Source organism: Delphinus delphis, chromosome 9 (assembly GCF_949987515.2).
Source record: "Delphinus delphis chromosome 9, mDelDel1.2, whole genome shotgun sequence".
In the NCBI taxonomy this organism is placed as follows: domain Eukaryota; kingdom Metazoa; phylum Chordata; class Mammalia; order Artiodactyla; family Delphinidae; genus Delphinus; species Delphinus delphis.
In genome coordinates, this window is record NC_082691.1 from 93751197 (window position 1) to 93768490 (window position 17294).

At 49.2% G+C, this 17294-nt stretch overlaps 1 protein-coding gene and 1 non-coding gene across 4 annotated transcripts in view; one reads left to right on the forward strand and one right to left on the reverse strand.

Annotated features, from left to right (window-relative positions):
* The first annotated feature begins 723 nt into the window (after nucleotides 1-723).
* Nucleotides 724-796, forward strand: TRNAG-UCC (transfer RNA glycine (anticodon UCC)). Its single transcript has one exon. It is a non-coding gene; the product is annotated as a tRNA-Gly (tRNA).
* Nucleotides 797-11349: 10553 nt separating this feature from the next.
* The window catches only part of DENND2A (DENN domain containing 2A), a 104134-nt gene continuing 98189 nt past the window's right edge, over nucleotides 11350-17294 (reverse strand). For all 3 annotated transcript variants that reach the window (XM_060020999.1, XM_060021000.1, XM_060021001.1), the window contains 4 exons: nucleotides 14931-15048; nucleotides 14290-14535; nucleotides 12594-12680; nucleotides 11350-11696 (listed from right to left, as the gene is read on the reverse strand). In XM_060020999.1, coding sequence (XP_059876982.1) covers nucleotides 11665-11696; nucleotides 12594-12680; nucleotides 14290-14535; nucleotides 14931-15048 — 483 coding nt within the window. In that variant the 3' untranslated portion in view covers nucleotides 11350-11664. The remainder of the gene's footprint in view (nucleotides 11697-12593; nucleotides 12681-14289; nucleotides 14536-14930; nucleotides 15049-17294) is intronic.

The following is a 17294-nucleotide window of genomic DNA, read 5'->3' on the forward strand; positions in this document are numbered from 1 at the left end:
TCATAGACAGAAAGTAGAATGGAGGTTGTCAAGGCCAGGGGAGGGGAGAAGCAGGGAACTGGGAGAATGGGTGCCAATTTTCAGTTGGGGATGGTGAAAAGTTTGTGGAGATGAAGGATGTCATTATGGTTGCACAACAGTATGAATGTGCTCACCACTGCGAACTCTACACTCAGGAACGCTTAAGGTGGCCAATTTTGTATTATGTGTAACTTAACACAATTAGAAATTTCAAAAATATGAATGGGTTTAGGAGTATTTGGAACAGATAACACATACACAGTCGAGTGCCTGTTCTGTGTGAAGCCCTGTGTGAGTCAGAGCTGCACCAGGAGCCCAGTGTGCTCATCAGGAAGGCAGACATCACTGGAAAGAGGATCCAGTACCGGGCACTGCAGGCAGCTACCAAATAAGGAGGTGTATGAGATATAAATAGCTGCTAAGACTGGTTGAGGCATGCCCTGACTTTAAGACCAGCTCAGCTGTTAGCTGCCTGGGATACACTGGGCTCTAGCTCAGTGTGTTTCCTCCCTCCTCACACCCCACCTGTCCTGCCAAGGCCTCCAGCTGCTCCCTCCCTCTTGCATCTGCCCAGTGGCCCCATCAGCTGAAGGCCCTGGAATCCCGCCCTGACCGGGCTTATAGACCACACTTCCTGGTTGTGGCCACAGGTGCTCCAGCAGATAGTCAAGTCTGGGGTCAGAAGGGACCTCTTCAGGGACCTCCCTGGTGGTCCAGTGGTTAAGACTCTGCACTTCCAATGCAGGGGGCCCAGGTTTGATCCCTGGTTGGGGAACTAAGGTCATCCCACATGCCACATGGCGCGGCCAAAGAATAAAAAATAATTAAGAAGGGACCTCTTCACCTACTTTACAGATGGGGAAATGGAAGGGCTGGAGGCGAGGAGCTGTGCCCCAAGTTCCACCGTCACCCGGAGGCAGAGCTGGGTGAGGATGTTCCATGCCCCCCTCTCTCTCAAACCTCACTGTCCTTTTGGTGCCAGGGCCTTCCCGGGGGACAGGTAAGAATCCGGAGCGGTGGCTGAAATTTATCTCTTCCTCTCCCCCAGGTGAGGCTATAGGACATTATCAGTTTGCCAGTGAGATGTCCATCTGCTGGGCCTACACAAAACACTCAGGGAGTGGGACTTCCTGGTGAGGGAGTGGGACTTCCTGGTGGCGCAGTGGTTAAGGCTCCGCCCTCCCGATGCAGGGGGCCCTGGCCAGGGAACTAGATCCCACATGCATGCCGCAACTAAGGAGCCTGCCAGTTGCAACTAAGACTTGGTGCAATCAAATGAATTAAAAAACAAACAAAAAAAACAACGGGGGTGACGACTTTTCTTTCTGGTGTGTGTGTGTGCACGCGCGCACGCACATGCATGCAAACAGAAGAGTGTGTAAAAACAATGTGCATAGTTCGAACTGAAGGAGAACAGTCTATGCTACCCCAAAATGTGCCATTCTGGAATGAAGATTATTTTGAGCTGAAGGCAATTGAGAATCAACAGATGCAGGAAGGGTTCTCTGTCCTTCTGCCCCTTTTCCTCCTAAAAGCAGGACATATATTTCCCTTGTGAAGGTACCAGAAAGAGGAATACAACTCTTATTACAGAGGTGGAGGCACCAGCATTGGGGTGAGTCTGCACAACCAAATCTTACTAACATAACCCTTATCTGTCATTAGCTTCCCCCATATATTTCCTAGTCCCTTCTCCACAGTTTATCGTCCTTTGAAACCCAAACCATGTTTCCTTTGTTAAAATGGTATATGAGCCCCTGAGTCCCACCATTTCTTTGATTTTCACTTATTTTCTGTCAACTCCCATGCACATAAATATTGATAAAAACTGTGTACATTTTATCCTGACAATCTGTCTTTTGTTAGTCTAATTCACAGACCCTAAGAGCTCAGAGGAAGTTTTCCTCCAACAAAACACACCCAGGCACCTATCACCCATATCACGAAGTAGAATATTATCATATCCTAGAAGTCCTGCCCTGTGTGCCTCTTCTTCCTTCTTTTTTTAAATTTTTATTGGAGTATAGTTGATTTACACTGTTGTGTTAGTTTCTGCTGTACAGCAAGGTGAATCAGTTTTACATACACATATACCCACTCTTGTTTAGATTCTTTTCCCATATAGGTCATTACAGAGTATTGAGTAGAGTTCCCTGGGCTATACAGCAGGTTCTTATTAGCTATCTGTTTTATATATAGTAGTGTGTATATGTCAATCCCAATCTCCCAATTTATCCCTCCCCCCCTTCCCCGCCATGTGCCTCTTCGATAACACATCCTGGTCCCAAGTAAACCATTGTCCTACATTTTGTTTGAATCTTTCCTTTGGTTTTCTTTACATTTGTTTTTAGCTGCACACGGATTCCTAAACAGCACGTTATTAGGTTTGCCTGTTTTAAAATTCTATTTAAGTGGAATCTTACTCATATCCTCTGTTTCTTGCTGCTTTAGCTTATGCTTGTGAGACTAACCTATATTGGTGCATATGATGCAGGTTATAGATTTTTCACTGTTGCATAGTGTTCCACTGTATGGTTATCCCACACCTGATTTACACATTTTACTGTTGATGAATATTCCATTACCTCCAGTTTCTGGCTATTACAAATGATGCTGCTCTGAATACTCCTGTACATGTCTTTTGATACACGTAGGCATGCATTTTATTGGGTGTATGCTTAGGAGTGGGATTACTGGGTCATTGGTAATCAATTGCTTTACTTGGTAATGTCGGTTTTCCAGCGGCTATACCGTTTACTTCTGTCATATCCTGTTGCTCCCGATTCCTACTTTTTTTTTTTTTTTTTTCGGTACGCGGGCCTCTCACTGCTGTGGCCTCTCCCGTTGCGGAGCACAGGCTCCGGACGTGCAGGCTCAGCGGCCATGGCTCACGGGCCCAGCCGCTCTGCGGCAGGTGGGATCCTCCCGGACCGGGGCACGAACCCGTGTCCCCTGCATCGGCAGGCGGACTCTCAACCACTGCGCCACCAGGGAAGCCCCCCGATTCCTACATTTTAAACTGTACACCCAGCAGGACCTGAACGTTCCCAAGCCCCTGCTCTTCCAACTCCAGGCCAAGGCCAAAGCCGCTGCCCACAGCAGTTTGAAAAAGATGTAATCTTTCTCAAGTGATGAAAGTGTTCTGCAGTTAAACAGTGGTTATAGTTGCACAACTTTGTGACTGTGCTAAAAGCCACCAAATTCTGCACGTGAAAAGGGTAAATGTTACGGTATGCTCAGCTTGTCCCATACACCAAGCTTGCTCCCCTTGTCCCCCAATGGCTGGTCTTGTCTTTTATTTTTATTTTTGGCCATGCAGCATGTGGGATGTTAGTTCCCTGACCAGGGATCAAACCCACAGCCCCTGCATTGGAAATGTGGAGTCCTAACCACTGGACGGCGAGGGAAGTCCCCTTGTCTTTTTAAAGGAACATTTATTTATTTTTGGCTGCATTGGGTCTTCGTTGCGGTGCGCAGGCTTCTCACTGCGGTGACTTCTCTTGTTGCGGTGCACGGGCTCTAGCCTCGCGGGCTCTAGAGCACAGGCTCGGTAGTTGTGGTGCGTGGGCTTAGTTGCTCCGCGGCATGTGGGATCTTCCCAGATCAGGGCTCGAACCCATGCCCTCTACACTGGCAGGCGGATTCTTAACCACTGCGCCACCAGGGAAGTCCCCTCCCCACCTCCGTCTTTTATTTTATTTAAAAAAAAAAAATTATTTGTTTATTTGGCTGTGCCAGGTCTTAGTTGCGGCATGCGGGATCTTTAGTTGTGGTATGTGAACTCTTAGTGGTGGCCTGTGGGATCTAGTCCCCTGACCAGGGATTGAACCTGGGCCCCTGCATTGGGAGCGTGGAGTCTTAGCCACTGGACCACCAGGGAAGTCTCTTGTCTTTTATATTTTTTAATTAATTTATTTTTATTATTATTATTCTTTTTGGCGGTACACGGGCCTCTCACTGTTGTGGCCTCTCCCGCTGCGGAGCACAGGCTCCGGACGCGCAGGCTCAGCGGCCATGGTTCACGGGCCCAGCCGCTCCGCGGCATGTGGGATCTTCCCTTACCGGGGCACGAACCCGTGTCCCCTGCATCGGCAGGCGGACCCTCAACCACTGCGCCACCAGGGAAGCACTCTTGTCTTTTATTTTAATTGAAATATAATTCACATACTACAAAAGTTCACCCTTTTAAAGTGTGCAATCTGGTGGGTTTTAGTATAGTCGAAAAGTTGTCGTGTAACCATCACCACTATCTAATTCCAGAACATTCTCATCACTTCAAAAAGATCTCGCCTCTTTTCAGCTGCTGTGGGCAGCAGCTTGGGCGATGTCGCAGTGGAGGAGCAGGGTTTCAGGAGGGCTCAGATCCTTTCCCACACTTGGCTGAAAGTGAGGAGGTTTCAGTGCTCCCCTGAAGGTCATCAGTGTCTGTAGGGGGCGCCCAGGCAAGTTGTGCTGCCTCAGACGTGGGCGGGCTTGGGCGCTAGGGAAGCTGCTTGGCTGGGCAGGCACAATGGAGACAGGGGCGAGACAGCAAGTCCAGGGGGAACATTCAGGACAGGCCCCACCCAAATGATCCCTCCCCTAAGCGCCGGTCTTAGCGCTGCAATCCACACTTTTGGGGCTACAGCTCAAGAGTCGGCAGTTGAACCGGAAATGCCTTGCAGGGGTGACTCCCTAAACGGTTATCACCACAGCCTTTCTCTGAGGGTGCTTATCTCAGAGGCCGGAGGGAAGATTGAGCTCTGGGGCTGAGAAAGGAAGGAGGAGGGGCCGACTTAGAGAAAGGAGAGGAGAGCGGGAAGACCAAGTTTTAGCAAAATTCTGTCAGGCCAACCACAATGCACATTGCTTTGTCCTAAGGCTCCGTTTGTCATTCCCAAGCCTCTGAGGAAGGCATTAAAGAGCTCCTTCACAGTTCCCTGGACCAGTCCTGCAATAGTAAGAGCCCAAAGTATTAAGAGGAATATATATAACTTTACCAAGTGGACTTAGTAGGAAGTGCTCTTAGGATAAATACCTGTGGAATGGAAGAAAACAATGGCACAGAGGAAGAAGTTGGCATTTATCCTGTAGAAATACATGTGTGAATGATATATGCCCAAGGTTGACATAATTGCACAGGATATAAATGCACTGCAACATTACTCCTACGGTTTTTTGTTTGTTTGTTTGTTTTTTGTGGCATTAGGCACATGACATGAAATTTGCCAATTTAACCATTCTTAAGTTTACAGTTCAGTGGCACTAAGTACATTCACATTGTTGTGCAACCATCACCTGCTTTTTTTTTAAAGAGCAATATTTTGACGTGGCTGGAAAGTGCAGGACAGTGACTGTGCCCCTCAGTGTAGCAGGGCCCTTGCCCTACATATCTCCTAGAGGGCAAATGCCCCCATCTCGAGATAGGGGGCAGCTTTCGGCATCTCTCTGCTTCCACAGCCCCATCTCCACACAGAGCAGGGCTTGACTAGGAGGGGCCATCTGGCTGGTGGGAACCAAGGGCGTGGAGCCAGTGGACCCCATGCCGCTGGAAAGGCACTGACCCCCTCGCCCTGTGAATCACCCTAGCACAGCTGATCCTGGCTTGGCCTTGGCAGGGCTGCTGTGCCACCTCAGTTTCTGCCCAGAGCTTCCCAGATCAACCAGGCCAGGGATAAACCAGGGTGGGGAGGGGAGAAAAGCGGCCTCGGCCCCGGGACCCGAGCGGAAGGCAGCGGGGCTCCGGTCTGCTAGGCTCGTTGCCGGCCGCTCTGCTGGACTCTTGGCCTGCCGCCTCCCAGCTTGTCAGGTCCGGCTGCCACCCATAGTCCCGTTGGATAAGCCCATTCACACCTGTCCAGGGGCCTGGCGAGAGTTAAGGGTGGGTCCACATGAATCTGCCAGAAAAAACAACTCAGCCTGCATTCCGCCTGGGGGGTAAGGGATGAGCTCTGTCATAGGGAGGACAACCTGTGGTGAGGTTCAGTAGCAGGGCTTAACCTGGGCTCTTAGGATTAGGGTTGGGGGGGGAGGGGTGAAGGCTGTAGGCAGGAGAGTAAGAGGGGCAGGTAGGGAGCCCTGATCAAAGGTGAGACGCTCCCTGGCCCATTGTCAGGGAAACTGGCTCCAGGCCGCTGTTAATTGTAGCCCTAAGGAAGTTGCAGGCTGGCAGCTGAACCCCATGCAGGAGCTGGGTAGGGGCGAGGTGTGGTCACTGGACAAGTCAGGGAGTAAAGTTAATTGGCCTTAACAGGTGCCAGCAGCTAAGTGGCCCGTCTCACCTGCCTTCTGCTTTTCTTACTAACCTTTGCTCAGCCAGGAATCTCCCCTTCCTCCTCTACCTGTTTCAGCCCCTCCCAAACATCCAAGTCAGCCTCTGAACTCAGCTCACATCAAGCCCGCCTGAAGTCTCAGCGCAGCTGCCAGCTCCGGCCCGCCTTGCCCTCCTCTGAGTTCACGCCCACAGCGATCTCTCCTCGGGATTTTGGGGAGCCTAACCTGTACTGCCTTGGGTTGGCTTTTAAGCCGAGGCAAGGTAACTAGAGTAATGGGACCTTTTTAAAAAAAAACATACAAACAAACCTGAATTCACCATGTCTGTGGGCTCTTGCAAGCTTTCATCAATGCTTTTATTCTCTAAAGCACTTTAGAAGCTCTTATGTAATGCTGAACTCAGGCCATGCGTGCAAAAGCCTTACCTCCAAAACTTGGTGCTAAGATTACTCTCTGTCAGTGAAACTCAAGGGAGAATTTGTATATAAGGGAGGAGATGGGTCACCTGAAGAAGTGAGACACCTAAGACAGAGACCTGTACATATTTGAAGATACTTGGGGGACTCCCAACCAATCAAGCGTTCTAGGGCCTTAGCCCCAGATAAGTCAAGGTGGATCCCCGGCACCTGCATTTTAAACTAGTACCCCAGGCAGATTTGATGCAGGTGATGTCAATCACCCCTGAGAAACATGGGGCTTCTTTGAGAGGTATGGCTGGAAGGTGAAGGATATACCTAAGAAAGCTGGAATCTCTCTGAAGAAAGGAAGGGAGCATAGGAAAGGGGGCACCCCTCATACATTGTGGGCAGGAGTATAAAATGGTGCAGCCTCTGTGGAAAACAGTTTGATGGCTCCTCAAAAATGTAAATGTGGTAATTACCATATGACTCAGCAATCCACGCCTAGGTATATACCCAAAGAAATTGAAAACAGGTACTTAAATACATGCATACACATATTTGTTGCAGCGCTATTCACAACAGCCAAAAGGTGGAAACAACCCCGGTGTCCATCGATGGATGAATGGACTTTTATGTTATGTGAATTTCCCCCCAATAAAATAAAGAGGAAAAAAAAAAAGAAATGTAGGGCAGGGGGCGGGGGCAGGGGAAGTGCCAAGGATCAAGGAGTCAGCAGGGCAGGGCAGATGGAGCACTGCCCAGGGAAACAGACCCTCGGTGAGATGGGAAAGTCTGTTGGGCTCCCCTCCCCTCCTGGGGAGACGTTCCTCCAGACTCTCCACCACCCTTTGCTCTGACTTCCTACTCACCAAGCAACCTTCTGATTATTAATGTGGTCTCCTAGGAGCTTGGTGCTTGTGCTGAAAACAAGCTATCTGAGATGCCAGGAATGGCTGTTACGGTCAGTAGCAGACTGCCTCCCCTTGATGAAGTACTCCTTTGGCTTTGTGGGGTATGCATCCATCTCTACTGAACTTGCTGCCTGCGATAGAGACAGTATAGTACCAGTTTTATTTTTTATATTTTTAAATTTTTTATCCGTATATTTTATTTTTATTTATTTTTTATATCTTTATTGGAGTATAATTGCTTTACAATGTTGTGTTAGTTTCTGCTGTAAAACAAAATGAGTCAGCTATACGTATACATGTATACCCATATCCCCTCCCTCTTGCATCTCCCTCCCACCCTCCCTATCCCACCCCTCTAGGTGGTCACAAAGCACAGAGCTGATCTCCCTGTGCTATGCGGCTGCTTCCCACTATCTATTTTACATTTGGTAGTGCATAGATGTCCATGCCACTCTTTCACTTCGTCCCAGCTTACCCTTCCCCTCCCCATGTCCTCAAGTCCATTCTCTAACGTCTGCATCTTTATTCCTGCCCTCCCACTAGGTTCATCAGTACCATTTTTTTAGATTCCATATATGTGCGTTAGCATCCGAGTACCACTTTTAGTACTGTTGTGGGAATTGTTTCTTTGGTCAGCAAACATTTACTGAGAGACAACTCTGTGCCAGGCGCTGGTTTTAGGCTCTGGGAATTCAGCAGTGAACGTGATGGACATAGTCCCTGCCCTCAGGGGCTTACATTCTTGTGATCAAATAACACATGTGATGAACTCAGCATAGTAATGGGCAAAAAGAAGTGCTCAATAGAGGGCAGATCTTATCACTATTCTTGGTCTGAGTGAGAAGAGGTTTGTGTGGTAATTCCTAAGAATTCCTTCTCCCTCGTCTGTCTCAGCAGTGGTGACAGCCGCATTCTCGCTCAGACTTGCTCTCTCCGGCCTCTTCCCGAGACATGCCAGCTGCACCTGCTCCCACTCACCCCTTCCCTTGCCCACCAGTGTCTCTGATATTCCATAGCAATAAAATCCACCCAACAAGCCTGCTCCAACTGTTTTTCGTGGCCAGGTAACTGACCATGAATTGAAATACAATAATGGAATGCTTCTAAACACATATTCTTTATGGAAACTGTATGAGTTTTACTGGAATTAGAGGACTTGGTTCTTGGACAGATGGTTGGTGTGAGGCAAGAACCAAAGGTTGAGTGGTTGTGATCTGGTCTAACACACCCATGCTTTATGGCCATGCTTTGTTTCTGAACCCAAAGAGCATGATCCATCCAGATCTACCCTAGACTGAGCAGAGATCACAAACCTACTTTTCTCTTTTGTCTCTGATCCTCCCCAGCCCAATTTACCACTTTGCAAAATGTAGACAACTTGTTAGTTGATTCAGTTTCAACTTAGAGTAGGATGGGAGGGATGTTGGGAAGCTGAACCGTGTCCGATGATGTTCTGCTTCTTGATATGGGTGCTGGTTACACAGATGTGATCATTTGTGAAAGTTTGTCAGGCTGTGTATATTTCATAATCTGTGCACTTTTCTGTATGTATGTTTTACTTAAAGCAAAAATGAAAATGAAAATAGGGCCAATGGACTAAGATACTATTTTTTTTGGCTGCGCCGCGTGGCTTGTAGGATCTTAGTTCCACAACCAGGGATTGAACCCATGCCCCCTGCGGTGGAAGCACAGAGTCCTAACCATTGGACTGCCAGGGAAGTCCCTGTACTAAGATACTTTTACAAAGATGCTTTTCTCAGTGCTCCTTATGATATTAAAAATTGGAAATACGTTGCATGCATGAGAGGACTGGTAAAATAACTTTTAGTGTATCTGTAAAATAGAATATTATGTGACCATTAGAGGTGTTGAAAAGATGTATAGTTATTCACTTGGAGGTGTAAACAATATAATATGAAATAAGTTAGAAAAGAAGGTAGATTATAAAATATTAAAAGTGATCATCTTTGGGCAGAATATTGGTATTAATAGAGTTAACTAATCTGAGGAGCTTGTTAGTTACAAATTCCTGAGTCCAAACACTCAGAGAGTCTCTTTCAGTCTTCGCCCAACCCCCAACCACACATATCTACCCAGGTTAATTGTTATGCATAGTCTCATTCTTACCCTTTTGGGGGGCCTTGGACCCCTTTGAGAATCTGATGTAAACTATGGATCCTCTCTCCTCAAAAACGAATGGACACACCAAATCTCGGATACAATTTGGGGGGTCCATGACTTTAGTTAAGAACCCCTAATGTAGAATGAGAGGTCAACCTCTCCTTATTTTCCTCTTGTTCTTATTTTTCCTCAGAAGACCCCCTTGCTCCCAACTCCCTAAAGGTCAAGAACCTCTGCCAGGGGACTTCCCTGGTGGTGCAGTGGTTAAGAATCCACCTGCCAATGCAGGGGACATGGGTTTGATCCCTGGTCTGGGAAGATCCCACATGCCATGGAGCAACTAAGCCTGTGCACCATAGCTACTGAGCCTGCGCTCTAGAGCCCGTGAGCCACAACTACTGAGCCCGTGTGCCACAACTACTGAAGTCCACGCGCCTAGAGCCCGTGCTCCGCATCAAGGGAAGCCACCGCAATGAGAAGTCTGCGCACTGCAACAAAGAGTAGCTCCCACTCACCGCAGCTAGAGAAAGCCCGCGTGCAGCAACGAAGACCCAACGCAGCCAAAAAATTAAAAACAAACAAACAAACAAAACCTCTGCCAGGCAGCACAGGCCCCTGGGCCATTGCCAAGGTCAGAGCACATTCCTTTCGTGTGTTCTTGCAGGGTTCCTGGTGCCACCCAGAGGGAATCCACCAGTGGGATGTGCAGGCAGTGGGTTGGCCGGGGGGTGGCCCGGAGGCCTGCTTTGAGAACGTGCCTGTGCTGCCGACTGGTCTCTTCCTGCCGCCCTGCCTCAGGCCTTGCAGGACAGCGCCCCCCGGAATGCAGCCTTCTCCTGCACCCCCGCTTCCTCCCCTCTGGCCGCACAAGCCTGAGGAAGCTGTCCCCAAGGTTTTGATGCGCCTTGATAACATCAACAACAGAAGTCCCTGCATTCATCCTGAACATGTACTAGTTCATGTACGCTGCTCTGGGTCCCTACACTGAGATGGGGAAATTTCATATAGTATAAATAGGAATGGGCTCAAAGCAGTGGCTCACATGTTTTAAGATGGGCTCTAGGCAGCATCATAAACTTTAGGACCCTAAGAATATTTTATTAACAGATCTTACGAGGAGATTTCCTCTTTTTGTGTGTACCTCTAAAAGTCATGGGCTGCTTGGGCAGGGGACGGCTCTATGGCTTCTAAGAGGAAAGAGGCCGTCCAGAAAAGTCAGGTCCATTTGGGACCAGAGGAATCAGTGGCATGACAGCAAGTGGCCTTGGCCACCAGGTGGCATCACCAGCCAGCCTGAGAGCGCAGCTCATCCCAGGAACCCAAATCCTTTTACTGTTGTTCTCTTTCTTCCTTTTCAGCACAGATTTGACTCCACTCCACTACCTGCCAGTCCTTTCCCCAAGAGGACTCCCGTCCCGACACCTGTGGTGTGGTGTCTGTAGTGTCTGTAGGCGTCGCCACCGTGCTCCCCCCTTCACCCCGCACTTGTCCCCAGTTCTGCCCAGAGGAGCACCTGGGGGCCGCCCCTTCCCATCTCCTCCTCTTGGCTCCAGAGCACAACTGCCAAGCAGGATGAACCAGGGAGAGGTGACACAGGGCAGGACAGTTGTCTTAGCCTTGGCATAATAAAAGGAAAACCCAAACACTTTTCTTTTTTTCTTTTTAATATCTAAGATAAAAAAAATTAAAAAAACCCAAAACCAACAACCAAAACAATCCGTTTGAATGTGCCTGGTCTCAGGTCCCATTTCCAGTGCTGTTCTAAAGAAGCGGCACCTTCCGGTGGCTCGGGGGGTCCCGGGTTCTGGGGAGAGCCCAGTGGTGGCCGGAAACCATCTCGGCCTTTATCCCAGCCCCTGGGACAACCAAGGACCCAACATTTCAGAAAGACCACCAGGACTGTTTTTAAGACACGCGGTTGCCCTAGGAAAAGTTCTCCCTGGAGGCTGGATTGAGGGCTATTTCTTGTGGAGAAACTTCATTTTATTGCCTAAAAAAAGAAAGTGAGAACATTTCACCAGGCAGACAAAGGGGCTGAGTTAAATCCTGCTCTTTTCACCCCAGAGGCAGTGCAGACAAGTGTGGCCTCCCCGCCCCCCCCAGAGCTTCACCCCAGAGCTCAGGAGAAGTTGGGGGACTTCGCCCTGCCTGGCTGCCCTCCTCGTGCCTCCCAGTGAAAAGGGGTCTTCCTCAGACTTGGGGAGTTTTGAAAGGAAGCATGTCAGAGCTGTAGATGTTGCTTCTGAAACGGTGATACAGGAAGCACTGACTGTAACACATCCCTGAGAGCCAAGTGAGGAGAAAACTCCCAGCAGCGCGGGAGGCAGGCGGTCCCTTCCCAGGCAGCTGGCCATCCTGGCTGAGGCACCGGCACGCCCCCTGCAAGTCCTCCGTGGGGTCCTCCTCACCGCAGTTCCTCCTTACTGGGGCCTGCTTCCTCCTTCACCTTTTTCGCTTTCTTCTCCTGCTCCCTTTCCTAGCAAGGGCCTTTTTCCTGATTAACTGCAGTCCTTATGAAAATTCTTACATTTCCACCTTTTGGGGGCATCATCTGGAGGCTGGTCCAGGTCTTTACTGCCAGACATCTTTCTCTGGTTCCATTCCTCATGCCTCTAAGCCCAATACCCCAGAAGGTTTAAGAGTGTGGGAGATAATAGTGAAAGAACAGCAAGGCAGCCAGGGGCCCAGGAAAGCAGGGAGGGGGCCATTTGCGTCCTTTGCTTACGATCTGGGGACAGAGTAGAACAGGTGGGTAAAATGCTGACTTGGCCCACTCGGTGCAGGCCTCAGAGCTCTGCATTATTAGGCCCCGGCTCTAGGGGAGGGAACTGGCCAAGACCCCATGGTCCGGAGGCTGCTGATGGGAACCGAGACCCCTAGGCCTCACCTAGTCCCTTCAGGAACTTGTTGACACCACTGTGTTCTCCACTGGGGAGTGTTTCCAGGTACTCTTGGGCTCGGACCTCAAAAAGACCTGTTGACAAGAGAAATCCCAGCCATTTTAGTTCCTTCTCTTCGTGCTTCTAGACATATCCATTTCCTTACTGCCATAGGAAAGAGAAACCTTGCTTCTGAGATGAAGTTGCTCCTATAAACATGCTCTGAATCATGAGATTTATAAGGGCTTGTACTGCCCTTATAATTGTCCAACCTGTGCAATAAGTGTCTTTGGAAAGCTGTAAAGCTAGCTCGTATGTGTAGCCCTATCTTTACTGGACAAACGCCTTGCAAGCATGTACACCGTGCCAGGCCCGCGGTTTCAAAGATGAACCAGACGGCCTTGGCTCGGGAGCTCCTGAGGGCTCCCTTTTCCTCGCATTCTCCCACAAGAGGGCCTCTGGCCAAGTGCTTTGGCCTCCTGGGAACCCGGCTGCCATCTGCAGACTCAGGAGGGCGGGCAGGCCACCTCTGAGGGCCCTTCAGTTCTCACCCGGGACTGGAGCCTCAGGCACGCTGTCTTCATCTCTTACTGATCTTCCACAGACGGGGCTCCTTCTGTGCTACTTTTAAGCCTTATGTCTCGCTCTCTCTATCAAATAGTGATCTGTGTACCCAGCAGGTCTTCTATTAAAAGGAATCCTTTCACCAGGAGTTGTGGGACTCATACTTGCTAATCCATTTTCTTTTGTCTCTTCAGATAGCACTCATCAGAACGCCTCAAGTGTGACAGACTCCCTTTCTGCCTTGCAAAGAGCTCTGGGAATGCAGAGCTTTGGTTCCTCAGATCAGTCTCTGCAATCGCAGCCCCAGAGGACACCAAGGCCTGGGCCAGCTGCTTCCCTGGCCCCCACCCTGGTCACTGTGAGGCATCTCCTCAGTGTTGAGCATCTTTCCCCTTCTCGGGTCTAGCTCCCATCTGGGATAGCCTTTACTGACATTTCTAGTTTTTAGATTCCCACAAGGACTTAAAATGATGTAAGAAAGAGATGGGAACGGTTTCATCCTCCTGGTGCACACTCCCTGCTCCTCCATCACTAGAAGCGTGATGGAGTCCAGCAACAGGGACAGGGAGACTAGGAGAGACAGGGGAACCTCACGGAGCGAGGGCTGGGGCGGGGCTGGGCGGTCTCGCGGAGCGATGACCCACAAACTCCACAGGTTGGGGCAGTCTCTGCCGTCCTGCCTCCCCCATGGCCAGCCCGCTGGGCTCAGTGGCACCACGTACAGTGGAGGGCGTGGGGCCGTCCTCTCCTCCTCTATCCCATCCCCAGGTCCCGGAGGAGAGGCTGAGGAAGCAGGGCAGAGGGAACCAGAGGAGGCCTGAGGAAAAGGGAGGGGAAGGGAAGGGTGTCCTTGAGACTTTCGTTGAGCTGGGGAGAATAGAACAGGAGGGAACTTGCCACCAGAACCTGCAGTGTGGTTCTGGGAATGGGAAGCAGAGGGGAAGCGACGCCTGAGGAGACGGCAGGACATAGGGGCAGTTTCCCCAGCTCAGAGGTGGCGAGAATGAACGTCCTCCAGAGAAGGCTGCATGCTGTTCCCATCCGTGCCCTGGCCCCCGACCTTCCACCCTGCTCAACACCCACCCGGGGTCTGGGCATCTCTGGCTGCCTCAGCCCCCCACAGGGAACATGCCTCCTGACCTTTGGCATCCTGCCGGCGCCGCTCCCGCTCCTGGATGAAGCCCCGGAACGTCTGGGTCTCCATGAAGACCTCCAGGAACCGGCGGAGGCTCTTGGAGGAGACGGCTTTGCGGAAGGCCTCTCGCTGCAGGGTCCTCTCCTCTCGCTCGCCCGCCGTCAGGAACAACGAGTAGTGGCCCACGATCTCCACGAAGAAGCGGACAAAGGCTTCGGATACCACTTCGTTCAAGGGGCTGGACTTGGGGCCTGAGCAAAATGGGGAAGGACCAGGACCGGTGAGGGCGGAGGGCTGAGGCAGAGCCTTTGGGACAAGCCAGGCACTAAGACAAGGATGCTAGCTCCCTGGATGGCAAACTGCAATGATCCACAAAAAGATTACCCACAGTGAGCATTCATTTCTTCCCACCTTTAAACAGATATTTTAGGGCCAAAATGGGGTGGGACAAGTCTTCCCCACAGCTCATTGTTAGAATGAGGTCCTGATAGAGGGGATGAGCGCCCAGCCTCTCTCCCTGTATACCTCTCTTGCCTATTTTCCTGCTTAACCCAGTGCCAAGTGGGACAGATGCCCATAGTCCATTTGCTCCCTGACTCCAATGATGGAAGAGGGGGTGCAGTCTGGGAGGTGGATGAGCATTTACCACGCTTGCAGTCTGGGGACCTGTCATCCTGGTCACTAGCCAGGTCATTCCTCTGTTCCAGAATGTGTTCCAGGGCTACCTGAAGCTTCCGGGGCAGAATGGAATCCTCGTCATCCATCTGTAAAGCAGAAAAAACAGGTGGGCCATCGCCCCGGTGCTTCTGGGGATGGTGGCTGCATCCTGGCCAGCAGGACACATTGGACACTGCAGGGCAGGCCTGGCAGGGTTCCTGGTTTAGTGGAAAGAACACAACTTAGAACTAGAGGTCTGAGGTTTGAATCTTGATTCCACTTTTTACAAGCTATGTGAGCCTCAGTTTCCCCACCTGTAAAATGGGCTACCAATCAGTATCTACCTCACCGTGAAGATTAAATGCACCATATAAGACGGTGATGAAAGAAACTGAAGAAGATATAAATTAATGGAAAGATATTCTGTGCCCATGGATTGAACGAATAAATACTGTTAAAATGTCCATACTACTTAAAGCCATCTATAGATTCAATGCAATCCTTATGAAAATTCCAATGACATTTTTCACAGAAATAGAAAAAACAATCGTAAAATTTGTATGGAACCACAAAAGACCTTGAATAGCCAAAACAATCTTGGGGAAGAAGAACAAAGCTGGAGGCATCATAATTCCTGATTTCAAACTTTATCACAAAGCTACCGTAATCAAGATAGTATGGTACTGGCAAAAAAACAGACATATAGACGAACAGAACAAAATTGAGAGCCCAGAAATAAACCCGTACATATATGGTCAGCTAATATTTGACAAGGGAGCTGAATATTTAATGGGGAAACGATGGTTTCTTTCTTTTTTTTTTAAAAATAAATTTATTTATTTATTTATCTTTGGCTGCACTGGGTCGTCATTGCTGTGTGTGGGCTTTCTCTAGTTGCGGCGAATGGGGGCTACTCTTCCTTGCGGTGTGCAGGCTTCTCATTGCGGTCGCTTCTCTTGTTGCAGAGCATGGGCTCTAGGTGCATGGGCTTCAGTAATTGTGACATGGGGGCTCAGTAGCTGTGGCTCATGGGTTCTAGAGCACAGGCTCAGTAGTTGTGGTACATGGGCTTAGTTGCTCCGCGGCATGTGGGATCTTCCCGGACCAGGGATTGAACCCATGTCCCCTGCCCTGGCAGGCGGATTCTTAACCACTGTGCCACCAGGGAAGTCGGAAAGGCTGATTTCTTAAATAAATGGTGTTGGGAAAACTGGACATCCACATACGAAGGAATGAAATTGGACCCCTATCTTATACGAATGAAATTGGACCCCATCTTATATGACTCACAAAAATTATGTGGATTAAAAAAAATTGGATTAAAGACTTAAGTGTAAGAACAGAAACTGTAAAACTACTAGAAGAAAATATAGGTGAAAAGCTCCTTGACATTGATCTTAGCAACAATTTTTTGGGATCTGATACCAAAAGCACAAGTAACAAAAGCAAAAGTAAACAAGTGAGAGTACATCACACTAAAAAGCTTCTGCACAATAAAACAAACAATCAGCAAAATGAAAAGGCAGCTTACAGAATGGGAGAATATATTTGTAAAGCATATATCTGATAAGGGGTTACTATCCAAAGTATATAAGGCACTCATACAACTCAATAGAAAAAAAAGATGGGCAAAGGACATGAATAGACGTTTTTATAGATGTGTATGTACGTGTATATACGTGTGTATATGCATATATACACATAGATACACATACACACAATGGAATATTATTCAGCCATAAAAAAGAAAGAAATACTGGGCTTCCCTGGTGGCGCAGTGGTTGAGAGTCTGCCTGCCGATGCAGGGGACACGGGTTCATGTCCCGGTCCGGGAAGATCCCACAGGCCGCGGAGCGGCTGGGCCCGTGAGCCATAGCCGCTGAGCCAGTGCGTCCGGAGCCTGTGCTCCGCAGCGGGAGAGGCCACAACAGTGAGAGGCCCGCGTACCGCAAAAAAAAAAAAAAAAAGGAAGAAATACTGACTTTTGTGATAACATGGATAGACTAATACTAAGTGAAGTAGATAAGACAGCAAAAGGTAATACTGTATGTTCTCACTTATATGTGGAATCTAAAAAAACTGAACTCTGGGAATTCACTGGTCATCCAGTGGTCAGGAATCAGTGCTCTCACTGCCAGGGTCCCGGGTTCAATCCCTGGTCAGGGAACTAAGATCCTGCAAGCCCCGTAGTGCAGCCAAAAAAAAAAAAAGTTATATATACATATATATATATATGAACTGAACTCATAAAAATAGAGAGTAGAATGGTGGCTACTAGGGGCTGAGGGGTGAGGGAAATGGGGAAATGTTGGTCAAAGGGTACAAACTTCCTGCTATAAAATGAATAAATTCT